Source organism: Loxodonta africana, chromosome 5, assembly GCF_030014295.1.
Source record: "Loxodonta africana isolate mLoxAfr1 chromosome 5, mLoxAfr1.hap2, whole genome shotgun sequence".
In the NCBI taxonomy this organism is placed as follows: domain Eukaryota; kingdom Metazoa; phylum Chordata; class Mammalia; order Proboscidea; family Elephantidae; genus Loxodonta; species Loxodonta africana.
The window spans coordinates 82,691,603-82,706,829 of NC_087346.1; the positions used below are offsets into that span (position 1 = coordinate 82,691,603).

General features: G+C 37.0%; 1 protein-coding gene across 1 annotated transcript in view; it reads left to right on the top strand.

Annotated features, from left to right (window-relative positions):
• The window catches only part of ADAMTS3 (ADAM metallopeptidase with thrombospondin type 1 motif 3), a 307,945-nt gene that overhangs the window by 118,193 nt on the left and 174,525 nt on the right, over positions 1 to 15,227 (top strand). Inside the window, exon 4 of the mRNA XM_003414158.4 lies at positions 11,531 to 11,687. Within this exon, the coding sequence (XP_003414206.2) occupies positions 11,531 to 11,687 (157 nt within the window). The remainder of the gene's footprint in view (positions 1 to 11,530; positions 11,688 to 15,227) is intronic.

The following is a 15,227-nucleotide window of genomic DNA, read 5'->3' on the forward strand; positions in this document are numbered from 1 at the left end:
AGGCAGCAGAGGATTGGAGGCTATGCTATCTAATTAAGGAAGTGAAATTGTGATGACTAACATTGCTGATGAAGGTTAAATCCATTTGACTTAGCAGTTAATTGAATTGTGGGTCGAGATGATAAAATTATTTTTTTTGAACATTTTGAATACCAACTATAATAATTATCTGACTGAAGGGCCTATCCAGCCCCTTCATAGAGGGGACTCCACAGAAAATACTTTGTGTTATTAATTTACAGGGGGCTATGTATGTTAGATTCTGTCGAGATTCAGAAATGATCCAGAAAGATCACTGTTGAATAAAAGGCAAGCTGAACCCAAATAGAAATCTGGCATTTAATTAACTTATATTTGGTTCAGCTGACGTCTTATTCAACATCTCTTAATTTCTAGGCACTAACACAGTTAAGGAAACCCCAGTGGTGTAGTGGTTAAGTGCTATGGCTGCTAACTAAGAGGTCGGCAGTTCGAATCTGCTAGGTGCTCCTTTGAAATTCTATGGGGCAGTTCTCCTCTGTCCTATAGGGTTGCTATGAGTTGGACTCGACGGCAGTGGGTTTGGTTTTTTGGTTAACACAGTTAACATAAATAATTATAATAAAAAGTTGACAGTAATAACTATCATAGAAAATATAGGTGGACAAGACATACCATACCATGCCATACCTGTCGCCATCGAGTAGATTCTGACTCATAGTGACCCTATAGAACAGAGTAGAACTGCCTCATAGGATTTCTAAGGCTGTAATCTGTATGGAAGGAGACTGCTGCATCTTTCTCCCACAGAACAGCTAGTGGATTTAAACAGCTGACCTTTCGGTTAGCAGCCGAGTGCTTAACCACTGAGCCATCAGGGCTCCTTCAACTTCTCCTTAATCTTCATAAAGTCTACCCAAATGAACCCCAAATATTTAAGCTTCTTCAATTTAAATAAAGAAATAGTGTCTTTGGTTTGCAAATGCAGCTTCAAATCAGTACTCCCTCATACTACCTTCCAGCCCTTCTCAGCCATGTTGCCTTCCCCATCACCTGCTCTGCAGAAATTTTGGGGATACCACTGAAATAACTTAGAAATTCAGGAAAGATTTGGAAGTCACCTTCATATGATAGTATCTGTCCATTGTGATGATAAAATAAGAAACAGGCAACATGCTTTCATGGTACATTGGCAGAATAAATGTTTGCAGAAGCCGTACAGTGAAGCGATAATTTACAAGATGTGTTCCCTAGTTAGTGGAGACAGATTGATGTACACTAAGGTATAATGATAGTCTTTCTTGAATATTATACTTACATTTATTCTCTCTCTCACACATAGAACAGTATAAAAATTTCTCTGTCTTCTAGACATGTGAAACTTATTACCGTTATCTGATACCGTACCAGTCGCCATCAAGTTGATTCTGACTCACAGCAAACTCACGTTGCAGAGTAGAACTGTATTCCATAGGATTTTCAAGGCTGTGGCCTTTCAGAAGCAAGTTGCCAGGCTTTTCTTCTGAGGCCCCTCTGGGTAGGTTAGAACAGCCAACCTTTAGGTTAATAGCACTTAATCATTTGTACCACCCAGGGTCTCCTTTCTTAAGTCAAACCAAAACCAAATCCGCTGCCTTCGAGTTGATTTCTGCTCATAGCAAACCTATAGGACAGAGTAGAACTGCTGCGTAGGGTTTCCAAGGAGCTGTTGGTGGATTTGAGCTGCCAACCTTTTGGTTAGCAGCCAATCACTTAACCTCTTCAGCACCAGGGCTCCTTCTTATGTTAGGACCTAGTGTAAGATGGTATCCAATTTAACAAAGAATGATGGATATTTAATTAGCTTCAGCTGTAGTGACATATTGTAATGACATATTTGGCACATATTTCATGGTGTTTCAAAAAGGGCTACCTGACGACTGTCCTTCCTTCACAGATTTCAGAAATACCACAGAAAAACAGCATTTAGGTGTCACCAATGAAAATGGAATATTTCCATGGTTTGTTTTTCGGGATACCCAGCACAGAATTTTCAAGTAAATATAAGTATTTTTTGATGAAGATTTTTCAAAAATGGCTTTTATACTGATCTTTATGTTAAATAAATCAAGTGAGACACAATTTAGTTTTTTACTTGTGACTGATGTTTGTTATTATTGACATATAAAGACTCATGTTTTACATTTGTCTTTGGGCTTTGTAGTTTACAAAGATCATCTGTAGACATCATCTCACCTGAATCGCCCTGCTCCGCACACCGCTGATTCTCATTTGCTGTTTACGCTCTGATGAGGATTCAGAAACCATCTAACCTAGTTTGTTAGAATTGAGTGTCAAATATGACTGTGAGGACCCCTCCTAGTGAGTAGGAGGGTGGCCTTTGTGATAGCTCTTTCCATGCTCAGAGGCTGTTTGACTGAATTCAGTATTCTTGGCAGTGTTCAAGTTGAATGATGTAGCTTGAAGAATTGACCTGATGAAGGGAGAATTATGTAGCTGTATTTTTAGCATAGATCATTATTTTATAAATATCTCCTCCAAAATGCTGTCAAGAGGCCTATGTGAGGACTTAATCAAAACATAATAAAATATGTTTAATACAATGTGTTTAATGCTATACTAAGCATAATAAATAATTTAAAAAATTGAACTGTGTTAAGTTTTAGAAAACTGTTTAAGAAATACAGTGATTTCCTGTACGGTTGCATGGGATTATAGAATGGTCAGTGTGGAGGGCTTTGTGTCATAATGAGAAATTTATTTTATATTATCTCAGTATCATACATCAATTAAATAACATTCAATTTCCGTTAAAGATTATTGCATCTGTGTAAACAGAGTCCCTTAGGAACATGTGTAATCTTCCATGTGGCATTTCTAAAATCTCTGATTTCTAATTTGAAAGTTGTAGATTATAAATGCTACTCATGTTTAGATGCCATGGTCTGAGAGTTTTAATTTTGTATATATTGGGTTTTATTCCTGTAAGTCACTCTACAGTAGTAGGTGATAAATGTGTCCTGTAAAATGAAACTGGAGATCTGAGAGTGGAGTGTGATTTATTTAGTATTGTAGTGTGACAACGCATGGTCTTTGAGCTTCCAAAAACATTCATCTTATGTGTGACTAGCTAAATGAATGTCTTAGCTACTGGGTAAAATTGATTTTTTCCCCCTATTACTTATGCATGGAGGGTCTTGCCTGAAAACACAGGTATTTCTTATATAGCCACTCTATTTTTGGTAGCTACTGAGGGAGAAAAATTAATATAGAGTGGTGAGAAGAACAGCAGAGGAATCTATCTATAATGGTTACAGATATTCAAGGATCTTGAATATATGCGGTTTTACCACCTATTCTTTCCTTAACTCTGTAATATCTCTTCAGCCCCCACTGCTCTAATTAAATGCTTCTGTTCATTTAATTTTCTTCTCACAGTCTTCATTCCTTATGTCTTTTTCACTGCATTTGCCTTTACATACTTTGCTAAAACTCCTGTTTTCATGCCCATGACACTATTCTCTGGTTTTCTCCCACCTCTTTTTTGCCATTCCTTTTTGGTTTCCTTCTAAGATGTTTTATTTTCACTTGTCCATTGCTTACATTAATTTCCTTTCCCACTTTCCTTCAAATATTAGGCACCTACTTTGAGCTAGGGGACTTTTGAGGTCCTTGTATATAGCAATGAATAAGACAAAGTCCATGCCCGCATAAAGCTTATGTTCCAAAAGGGTAATGCACAATCATCTAGGTGATGCACTGATGAAAAAAAAAAAGGCAGGAATAGAGAGAAAAGGGGGAAGTAGTTTAGGTAGGTGGAGGTAGTGCTGGGAGGACTAGGGTCCATGTGGTGGCTAGTGCAGAGAGAGCAAGGTGTAAAGTATTAGAAGGAAAAGCCAGGGAAAAAAAAAAAAATGGACAGAGTTAGGCCATGTAAGCCATTGTAGATTATGGTCCACAGTTTGTATTTTTTGAATTTCCTAAGGTGCTGTGAGAATTTTATAAGATTCTCTGTTGGTATTTTCTCTAATCTCTTTATAAATTTTTCCTGTACATTTTTATCAACAGTGTTATGGATTGAATGGTATCCCCTAAAAATATGTGGAAACTTGGCTAGGCCATGATTCCCAGTATTGTGTGATTGTCTATCATATTGTCATCTGATGTGATTTTTCTATTTGTTGTAAATCCTACCTCTATGATGTTAATGAGGCCGGATTCAACCTACAAGATTAGGCTGTATCTTAAGTCAATCTATTTTGAGATGTAAAAGAAAGAAGTGAGCAGAAAGACAAGGGGACCTCCTACCACCAAGAATGTAAAACCAGGAGGGGAGGGTGTCCTTTGGACTCTAGGTCCCTGCACTGAGAAGGTACTAGGACAGGGGAAGATTGATGACAAGGACCTTCCCCCAGAGCTGACAGAGAAAGCCTTCGCCTGAGTTTGGACTTCTATCCTCCTAGACTGTGAGAGGGTAAATTTCTCTTGTAAAAGCTACCCGCTTGTGGTATTTCTGCTATAGCAGCCCTAGATTACTACGACAGAATTTGGTACTGGGAGTGGGGTGCTGCTTTAACAGATACCTGAAATGTGGAAGCTGTTTTCAACTAAATGGATAGAAGCTGGAAGAGTTTTAAAGTGCCTAATAGTAAAAGCCTAAAAGTCTTGAAGAGACTGTTGGAGGAATTATGGACATCAAAGACAATTTTGGTGAGGACTCAGAAAGAAATTAGGAAAGCTGTTACACTTGAGACAGTGCAGACGGTAAGAGGAAGCAGCAGAGAAGCGGCAGCGGTGAAGAAACGGCAGCAGCTGAAGCAGGAGACCAGCAGGACACAGCTCTAGAGCTGACTCATGCAGTGAGAAAGCTGAGTGCGTTTGCACAGGAGGCTTCCAGGCGGAGTGGGGAGCCTTCAGGCACTTATCAGCTTTGGAACACTTGGCCCAGCAGGGCAGATATGGGCGGTGAAGCCCGAGGGGTTAAGAGGCTAAGGAACAAGGAAACAGAAGCTGAAGAGACAAGGAACACAGGAAATAAGCTCACATAGGTCCATGCAGTAGGGAAAGGTACTCAAAGTCCATGGACAGGTTATGCTTGGAAAGGAGCCGCTTCTATGCTCAGCTCCCCTGGTTAGTGGAGATGGCAAATTATCTTTTCCCCCAGTTGTGAATTTATTCCTTCTCCAAGGCTGGGAGAATGGCTCTAGGCGTTCACCAGGGCCTATCTTAGGCAGGGGATGCAGTAAAATATATGCAAGTACTTAGCTTTTGCCAAGCGCGCCGTTCTTCTCTGGTTCCAGAGATGTGAGTAGGCTGTGTGGCTGGCCGCTTCTCCCTGAGGAAACAGTGGCCGAAAGCTAGTATCAGCCCACTGCAGCAGCTCCCCGGAATGGTGCCTGAGGGCTCGTGGAGATTCAGGTCCGGTAACTCTCTGCTTCTGAACTGTCTCTTCCTCCCCCTGCCGCTCAGTTCATATTCTAACTTTGCCTTTGATGTTCAGGGCTCCTAGCTTATCATAAATATTCTCATTTCACTTGTGTTTTTTTTGGGTCTTTGTTGTAAGAGGGCTCGCCGGAAGCATCTGTCTATTCTGCCATCTTGGCCCCACCTCCCGGCAATCTATTTCTTAAAAGATCACAGCCTTGAAAACTGTATGGAGCAGTTCTACTCTGAAACACATAGGATCACCGTGAGTCGTAATAGACTTGACATGAACTGGTTAATGTTCAAGCTGAGACAAAGAATGAAAAGTAGTCAGCTAAGGAAAGTGTGGCATGGTGTAGGAGTGGGGTCTTGTAAATAAAATGAAACACAGGTTTAAAGGCCTAAAGCTGTAAAAAGAATAAATAAAGTAAAAAAAAAAAAAATCCATTGCCATCGAGTAGTTTCTGACTCATAGTGACCACATAGTACAGAGTAGAACTGCCTCATAGAGTTTCCAAGGAGCTGCTGGTGGTTTCAAACTGCTGACCTTTTGGTTAGCAGCCAGGCTGTTGAACCACTGTGCCACCTGAGGCTGGAGTATCTTGAGTTTTTGAGAATGGTACCACCTGAGCTTGGTAGGCAGGGCCAGATGATGCAGGGCTTGAAGGCCTGAGTAAGGAGTATGGGATATAAGGGAAGTACAATGGGAAGTAGTTGAAGAGTTTTAAGCAAAGAAGTAACATGATCTCATTTGTTTGAGACTGGGAATATCATCTGTTAATCAAAATCTGGCATACAGCCAAATTACGTCTCCCAGCCTTCTGCCATTGGCTGTGAGCCATGTGACAGCTTCCCACCCATGGAAGTAAGTGGAAGTGGTGAATACCATGACTAGGGCTGGCTCATAAAAATTTCCCACATAGGCTTCCTCATGCTGTTTTTCCTTTCTTAGTAACTGGGTGACCTTGAAAGCCAATTTTTGAAATGGCAGATCAGCTACCAGCCTGGGTCCCTACATGGCTGTGTGGAACAGAGCTCCCTCCTAGAACTGTCTGGGGTTTTATGTCATGCTGAACATTACATGTTCAGTCCATTTGTTACCACATCCTGGTTTGCCCAGATGAATACGCTAGTTTGAAAGGGCAAGACTGGCTTCTGTGCTGTGTAAAGATGTGAGGTGGTATGAACAGCACTGGTCAAAGTGAAGGTTTATTACGATGTGGACTAGGGAGATTTCAGTTGAAAGAGATGTTAGAGACTTTTGGATGTGGAATCAGAAGTTGTATTGATGGTTTGCTATGTGTAGGAAATTGTGGTAAAAAAATATCTGACTTGATTTGACTGTCAGCTGCCATATCACATACTATTTGAACTTTCCATAGCATGTCTTACTAGTATCTTTAGGCACGTATTTTATTTATTTGACTGGTTGGAATCAACTGGAGGATAAATGAAGTATGTCTTTTAGAATTTTTATTTATGTAGTGTCTAATACAATGCCTTGTATAAAGTACTTTATTCATTAAACTTTGTTTAAATTAGTAAAAGGGTTGGCTCTCAGATTTCTTGCTCATGGAGCTTTTGGAGATCATGTGACCAAATTCTTGCCTTGCCATTTATATTGCCTCATCTTGGCTTAAATTTTCATTGTCTTCCGAGGGAAATGTTTAGTTATGTTAAATCTTGTTTGACCTGTGCTGTAGTGGGGAAAGTACCATTATGAGCCTGGGATTCCAATGTTTATAATAGATGGTAAGTTGAACAGTTTTTAAAAGGCACGCGAGCTAATCCTCAGTGTTATCTCATCACTTTCAAGTGACCCCAGTAGCCACTGCCACTGCTCAGAGTTGCTGACTGCTTCAGTGGCCACTAATTTCATCCACAGTTAACCACCCATCTGGGAGAATCATTATGATTTATGGAAAGTCTTAAGATAGGAGATAGTTTCTATAATCCAAATGAGCAATCATGAGGTATGTAACTAAGGAAGTGACAGTGGAAATAGAGAGGAAAAGGGTGTAAGAGACTTTGTGGAACATGTCAACTGAATGAATTTTGGGAAAAGTCCAGAATAAAGATGAATACACAAGCTCCCATAATGATGACATTCAAGTTATAAACTTAAATATATATATATCAACAGACCTAGTTTCCAAGATAATGCCTGTAAAAAAAAAAAAAAATTTTTTTTTTTCTACTCGTCAACAGGTGGTGTTGGCAGTGATGAGGTTGGCTATTTTAACCATGGTTATGGTGATGTTTGTTAATGTTATATGTTTACTGTGTTTGTGCTTAGCTTACATGTGTTTTATGAACGTTTTTAACCCATTTGTTCCCAGGAAGGACAAAAGAAGTTATATTTGAAATTGCTGGTAAGAAGAGATATAAAACTATGACAAAAATTCTGAAGAGATAAAAATTGAAAGTTGTGAGAAAAAGCATCGGAAATTGTAGAGGATATGAATCCATTAGAAACAGCCCTGAAAATTGAATATATAATCAGATTGCTTGTGAAAATCACTGTGTATTTCTCAGTAGAGCAGGGAAAAAGTAATTGACCAGATGAGCAAAAAAACTCCAGACATTAGAGTGTGTGCCTGGAAGATCTGCATTACTGTTGAATGTCCACTAGCTCAGTATTCATTTAAGTGAAGGCTAGAAGTTTGTTCAACAGGGTTAGGACTAATTATGTAAAAGAGCTATTGTGATGTTTCCCTTGGAAAACACAAATGGTCCCATAGTTTCAAGGGTTATTTGTATGCATACATCATCAAGATGAGTGCAGAAATGGTATGTGGAGATCCTATGTTGTTGTTGTTCAGTGCTGTCAGTTCAGTTTTAACTCATAGTGACCGTACATACAACAGAATGAAACACTGTACTGCCCTGTGCCACCTTCACAACTGTTGATATGTTTGAGCCCACTGTTGCAGCCACTGTGTCAGCCTATCTCCTTGATGGTCTTCCTCTTTTTTACTGACCCTCTACTTTACCAAACATGATGTCTTTCTTCAGGGATTGGTACCTCCTGATAACATGTCCAACATAAGAGAGACGAAGTCTCACCATCCTTGCTTCTAAGGAGCGTTCTGGCTGTACTTCATACAAGACATATTTATTTGTTCTTCTGGCAGCTCATGGTATACTCAGTATTCTTTGCCAGCACCATAATTCAAATGCATCAATTCTTCTTAGGTCTTCCTTACTCATTTTCCAGCTTTCACGTGCATATAAGGCTACTGAAAATGCACAGCTTGGGCCAGGAGCACCTTAGTCCTCAAAGTGACATCTTTGCTTTTTAGCAAAGCAATGTTTTTTACAATAGGTCTTTTGCAGCAGATTTTCCCTATTCAATACATCATAAGATTTTTTTGACTGCTGTTTTCATGGGTGTTGATTGTGGATCCAAGTAAAATTAAATCCGTGACAACTTCAATATTTTCTCCATTTGTCATGATGTTCTTACTGGTCCAGTGGTGAGGATTTTTGTTTTCTTTATTTGGAAGTATAATTCATAGTGAAGGCTGCAGTCTTTGATCTTCATCAGTAAGTGCTTCAAGTTCTCTTCACTTTCAGCAAGCAAGGTTATGTCATCTGCGTATCACGGGTTGTAAATTAGTCTTCTTCTAATTCTGATGCCATGCTCTTTTTCTCATAGACTGGCTTCTCGGATTGTTTGCTGAGCATACAGATTAAATAAATATGGTGAAAGGATATGCTCCTGATGCACACCTTTTCCAGTTTTAAACCACACAGTATCCCTTTGTTGTGTTCCAATGACTACTTCTTGATCTGTGTAGAAATTCTGCATGAGCACAGTTAAGTGTTCTGTAATTCCCATTTGCCTTAATGTTCTCTATAATTTGTTATGATACACACAGTCAAATGTTAAAACACAGGTTAACATCTTTCTGGTATTCTCTGCTTTCAGCCAAGATCCATCTGACATCAGCAGTGATACCGCTTATTCCTCATCCTCTTCTGAATTGAAGTTGAATTTCTAACAGTTCCCTGTTGATGTGCTATAGCAACCTTTTTTGAATTATCTTCAGCAAAATTATACTTGCATGTGATATTAGTAATATTGTTTGAACATTGCCACATTCCATTGGTTCACCCTTCTTTGAAATGGGCATAAATATGATCTCTTCCAGTCAGTTGGCCAGGTAGCTCTTTTCCATATTTCTTGTCATAGTCAAATGAGCGCTTCCAGCTTTGCATCCACTTGTTGAAGCATCTCAGTTGGTATTTCATCAATTCCTGGAGCCTTGTTTTTCACCAGTGCCTTCAGTACAGCTTAGAATTCTTCCTTCACTACTATCAGCTCTTAATCATGTTACCTCGTGAAATGGTTGAACACTGACTAATTCTGTTTGGTACAGGGACTTTGTATTCCTTCCATCTTCTTTCAATGCTTCCTGCATCATTTAATGTTTTCCCCATAGAATCCTTCAATACTGCAACTTGAGGCTTCAATTTTTTCAGCTTCAGAAATGCCAAGCATGTTCTTACCTTTTAGTTTTGTTACTTAAGGTCTTTGCACATTTCATAATAGTAATTTACTTTGTCTTCTCGAGTCGCCCTTTGAAATCTTCTGTTCAGCTTTTTTACTTCATTTCTTCCCATTGCTTTAGCTACTCTACTTTCAAGAGCAAGTTTCACAGTCTCTTCTGACATCCATTTTGGTGTTTTCTTTCTTTCCCATCTTTTTAATGACCTTTTGCTTTCTTTATGCATGATGTTCTTGATGTCATCCCACAACTTGTCTGGTCTTTGGTCATGAGTGTTCAGTGTGTTAAATCTATTCTTGAGATGGTTTCTAAATTCAGGTAGGATATACAGAAGGTTGTACTTTGGTTCTCGTAGGCTTGTTTTAATTTTCTTCAGCTTCAACTTCAACTTGCAAAGGAGCAATTGATTTTTCCACAGTCAGCTCGTGGCTTTGTTCTGAGTGAAGATATTGAGCTTCTCTACTGTCTCTTCTTCACAGATGAAGTCGATTTGATACGTATGTATTCCGTCCAGCAAGGTCCATGTGGGTAGTCATTATTTATGTTGTTGAAAAAAGGTATTTCCAATGAATAAGTTGTTGGTCTTGCAAAATTTAGTCATGTGATCTCTGGCAGCATTTCTGTCACCAAGGCCATATTTTCCAACAACGATCCTTCTTTGTTTCTGACTTTCTCTTTCCAATCACCAGTAATTATCTGTGGATCTTGATTACATGTTGATCAATTTTAGACTGCAAAAGTTGGTAGACATTAGTGGTTAGTGCATAAATTTGCCTGGGTTGGATGGATACTCATATTAACTGGTCCTTCTTGTGGACATATGGGTATTATCATATCAGTGATAGTGTTGTACTTCAGGATAGATCTTGAAATGTTTTTGTACTACATATAGTCCTGGTCTTTTCTGAATAAACAAAAGATGAAACAGATATAAAAGACAATAAAATTCACATAGGTGAAATGACTTGAACATAAAGATAATCTTTTCAGCATGGACGGATAAAAATGTGAAAATAAAAATGTGTAAGTTCATGAAGTTGCATTACGATATGTCAAAGTACTTCAAATTGGTAATTATTAGAACTGTGTGATTTGCACTGAAACTTAAAAGAAGCTGTTTAAAGACAGAAATGCTTTATGTACTGATTATGACATATAACTCATTCTATAGTGGTATGGGAAAAACATGTAAATTAGTTTAAGTATTACTTCACATGCGTGGACAGCAGCTCCATGATGGTGGGTGTTGAGTTTATGTGTCCCATATGATTTCTTTTAGAGATAAAATACTAAGTAGAATACACAAATACATTTTTTTCCCAGTCTGATGGAAGGTATATATTGTATGATTTTTTAAAATTTTTATCCTATTTATACTTTTTATGCATACCATATGTGAATTTTTTTGTTCTCATCTAACATGGATTTCTCCCTTATATATGTTAGTATACTATGCTAGAATAGCTTAACCAGTTTAAATGAATAGGCAAATGCGGAAAGAAAGAGACTTAGTTTTTAAAAATTGTATTCTTGCTATTTAAAAAGATTACAGATTACTTGGGAGCTGAATATGATAGATATTTCTTTTAAATTAACACAATTTATGCTTCCTCTAGGCTGGAATGATAAAGAGTGATAATGATGAGTATTTCATTGAACCCTTGGAAAGAGGTAAGCAGATGGAGGAAGAAAAAGGAAGGATTCATGTTGTCTACAAGAGGTCAGCAGTAGAACGGGCTCCCATAGACATGTCCAAAGACTTCCACTACAGAGGTAGGAATCTTTGACAAGGCTTAATAATTCAATGCAATTTTAAGGTATGATGAAAGCAACTCTCCCATCAGTTAAATGCTTTTGTATAAAGTGAAGGTAGGAATAGAAGTCTACATTTATAAATCATGCAATGTGGTTTACCATTTATAATACAAGCGTATATTTTAGAGGTATTATTTTATTCTAGAACATTATTGTATCTCTGATATATTTATTATTTATGATTTCTTTTAAAATGTTTTACATTAAAACATTTTTTCAAGCTTATCTTAAAATTTAAAAATATTTGTGTTTTCTAGAAGCATCTAAATTATACATACATTATTAATCTTATTTTAAAACTTTTTAAATGGAATTTATTGACATGGCTAAGAGTTGCCTTTTGTTGTCAGACTAGTGTCGTGGTTGCGTTTGAAAATAGTTATACTATTTGACTTTAAGCTTTATTTTGCAAAACTTTTTACATGTGGAGGAGACAACGAGCTAAATGTTTCTTATTTCAAAGTAGGCTAGAAAAAAGTCAAGAAAAACATGAAGATTTTCTATTTTTGATTGTTTATTTGTTTTAATGTAATCTGAAAGTAACTTGATAATAAGGAGATATTCTTATAAGTTAGTTATGGATGTTTCTTTTATGGAGAAGAAAAGACATTTGGAAATCTGTGTTTTTGGCCAAACTTCAGAAAGTATACATTTACTTTTGCCAGGCCAGCTTTCTGAGTTACAAATAAGGGAGAATTCCCCTAGACGCGCGAGAACATTTAAGACTTCTTGTGTGTCACTATTTATAAGAATTCATTGAACTAAATAAAACATTTGCTTATTTAAAATTAATAATGTCTTTGATTTTTATAAATGTATTGGTACCTGTATACGTATATACATACATTTAGTACCTCCAGGTAATCCAAGAAGTATCTTGCCTTTATGTGTCGGGGATATATATATATAATCTTAGTTTAGCTTTTATCTATCTTCTAGATTAACGATGTCATGGGTTTTGAGAGTCGTTACCTAGTTATTAGTTTGATTTTCAGATGCCTCCTACTTCCCTTAATATGCTGTACTAATGGACAATTTTTTGAGAAACTTTTTGAAAAATATTTCATAAATTTCTGACAACAGAGATGTATCAATAGGTACAGTAATGTGAAATGTATACCATCCTATAGAGTCACTGTAGTGTACCAGGAGGGGAATGTACATCGGAGTTAGATGGGTATGAGTACTAGATCTGGCATGAACTGGTTGTGTTACCTTGAATAAGTACTTAACCTTTCTGAACCTCAATTTCTCTATTTGTGAACAGAAAATTAAAATACATTGCACACTTTTAGTATTAGGAATAATATCTATAGGTTTCTGAACGTAGTCCTTAACAATAAAGAAGAGGTGCTTAATTAATGGTAGTCATTGTTACTTTTAATTATGTTATACAAAAGATTTGAATGTTAGGAGTTTTGTTAAAATTGAACATTTAGATATTGCTTGCCTTTATATTGTGAATACATGACTTCTAATTCTCATATAAGTTTTCATATTTTAAAAATGTTACTCTAAATTAGAAGACTGGGTGTATCAAAGGATAGGTGGTAAGAAACAATCTTTTTCTGTAGACTTGGTTACTCCACGTTATTAATATATAATATCTCTTTGGAGGGAAATGTTAAATGTCTTCTTAAAAAGTAGAATCCACAAGTTATGGAATCATACAGTGGAACTGAAAGTCAGACCAGTCACTACGACTGTCCTCCCATTTGTGCCATCTCTCTGACCTATAGTTTCACCAAGATGTACCCAATTGTTCCATTTCAGTCCCTGAAGGTGACTGTTTCTATAAAATAATCACCCATACCATTAGTCTGACATTTACAGAGAAGGAAAGAACATAATTTTTTTGAAACCTGCAAATTGTTAGAAATATTATGTTTCATTATGTATTTTTAAGATACTAGAATAGCAAAAATAATTTAATAGAGTATTTAAATTTAAAAGAATTGAATGGGGCTAGATAATTTGGAATATTATTTTAGGAAATTATTTAAAATATCAATTCTAGTAGCATCAACGTCAACATAAAAAACCAAAAGCCAAACCTATTTCCACTGAGTTGATTCAGACTCATAGCAACCCTATAGGACATAGAGCTGCACCATAGGGTTTCCAGGGAGTTTGGCTGGTGGATTCAAAGGTTAGTAGCTGTAACACTTAAGTTTTTATTTTTTTTGGTTTGTTTATTTTTAAGAATGCAGACCCTGAAGCTATTTAGCTTTTCAATCATGAGCAAAGGATTACTTTATAGTAGAGATAGGCCACAAACAAGAGTAATACATTTTGGAAGCGTCTTCAGTGGTCATAGGTCAAAGCAGAAAGGGTCCTATTGCTAACTCTCAATTGCCTTGAAACTTGACCCATAGAAACATCCAGTTCCCTTAGAATGGTCAGTGTTAAAAGTAATGAGATTATTGATTGAGATTACTGATTTTTATTTTCATATTTCTGAAGTTCTGGTTGAACATAGTTGCTGGTGATACTAATTTACCTTCTTTTGAGAATCTTAAATTTTAACCATGTATTTTAGATGTGTAATTCTCTTTTCTAGAGTAAAGAGAGATTCTGATTTAGAACTTTAAGTACCACACTGTAGCTTTTAAATTCTTCTTTTTAACTTCTTGGTCACAGAAGGACAGCCAAGCTTTTCATAGACTAAATATTTTTCAAGTGAAAATTAATTTTTTTTTTTAATAATTTATTCTGTCATTCCAAAATACAAAATTGAGCAGGTTCTAAGGTTAGAATGGTATACTGATTTGGAGCCCTTGTGGCACAGTGGTTAAGAGCTCGACCACTAACCAAAAAGTCCATAGTTTGAATCACCAGCCTCTCCCTGGAAACCATATGGGACAGTTCTACTTTGTCCTATACGGTCTCTCTGAGTCGAAATCAACTCCACGGCAACAAGCTTGGTTTGGTAAGTGAAAACTATAGTACCACGTTAGAAAGTGTTTTTTCTGGATCAATTCAGGATGTTATTTTAGAAGACACATGAGGTCTTCAATGATTCATTTGAGCCTAAGGCATAGTAGGTGCTCAATATATATGCATTGAGTGAATATAATTATGCATGTGCATTTTGGAAACCCTGGTGGCATAGTGGTTAAGTGCTATGGTTGCTAACCAAAGGGTCGACAGTTGAATCTGCCAGGTGCTCCTTGGAAACTCTATGGGGCAGTTCTACTCTGTCCTGTAGGGTATGAGTCAGAATCGACTCGATGGCACTGGGTTTGGTTTTTTGGGTTTATATGCATTTTGCAAAATAATTATTCTCAATTGAATTTTCCTTGTTATATTTTAGAATTTTGGTATATTTTTCTCAGATTGTAGAGAATATTTGTTTCTGATTAATTACAGTCATTTACTCCATACTGATGATTTGTAGGTATGAAGCAGGAGCAAACTATTTCAATATTTTTCTCTACTTAATTTTATTCTCTGATCTTTTCTTTTCCTTCTTGATGTTCAGTATTCGATCTGGAAGAC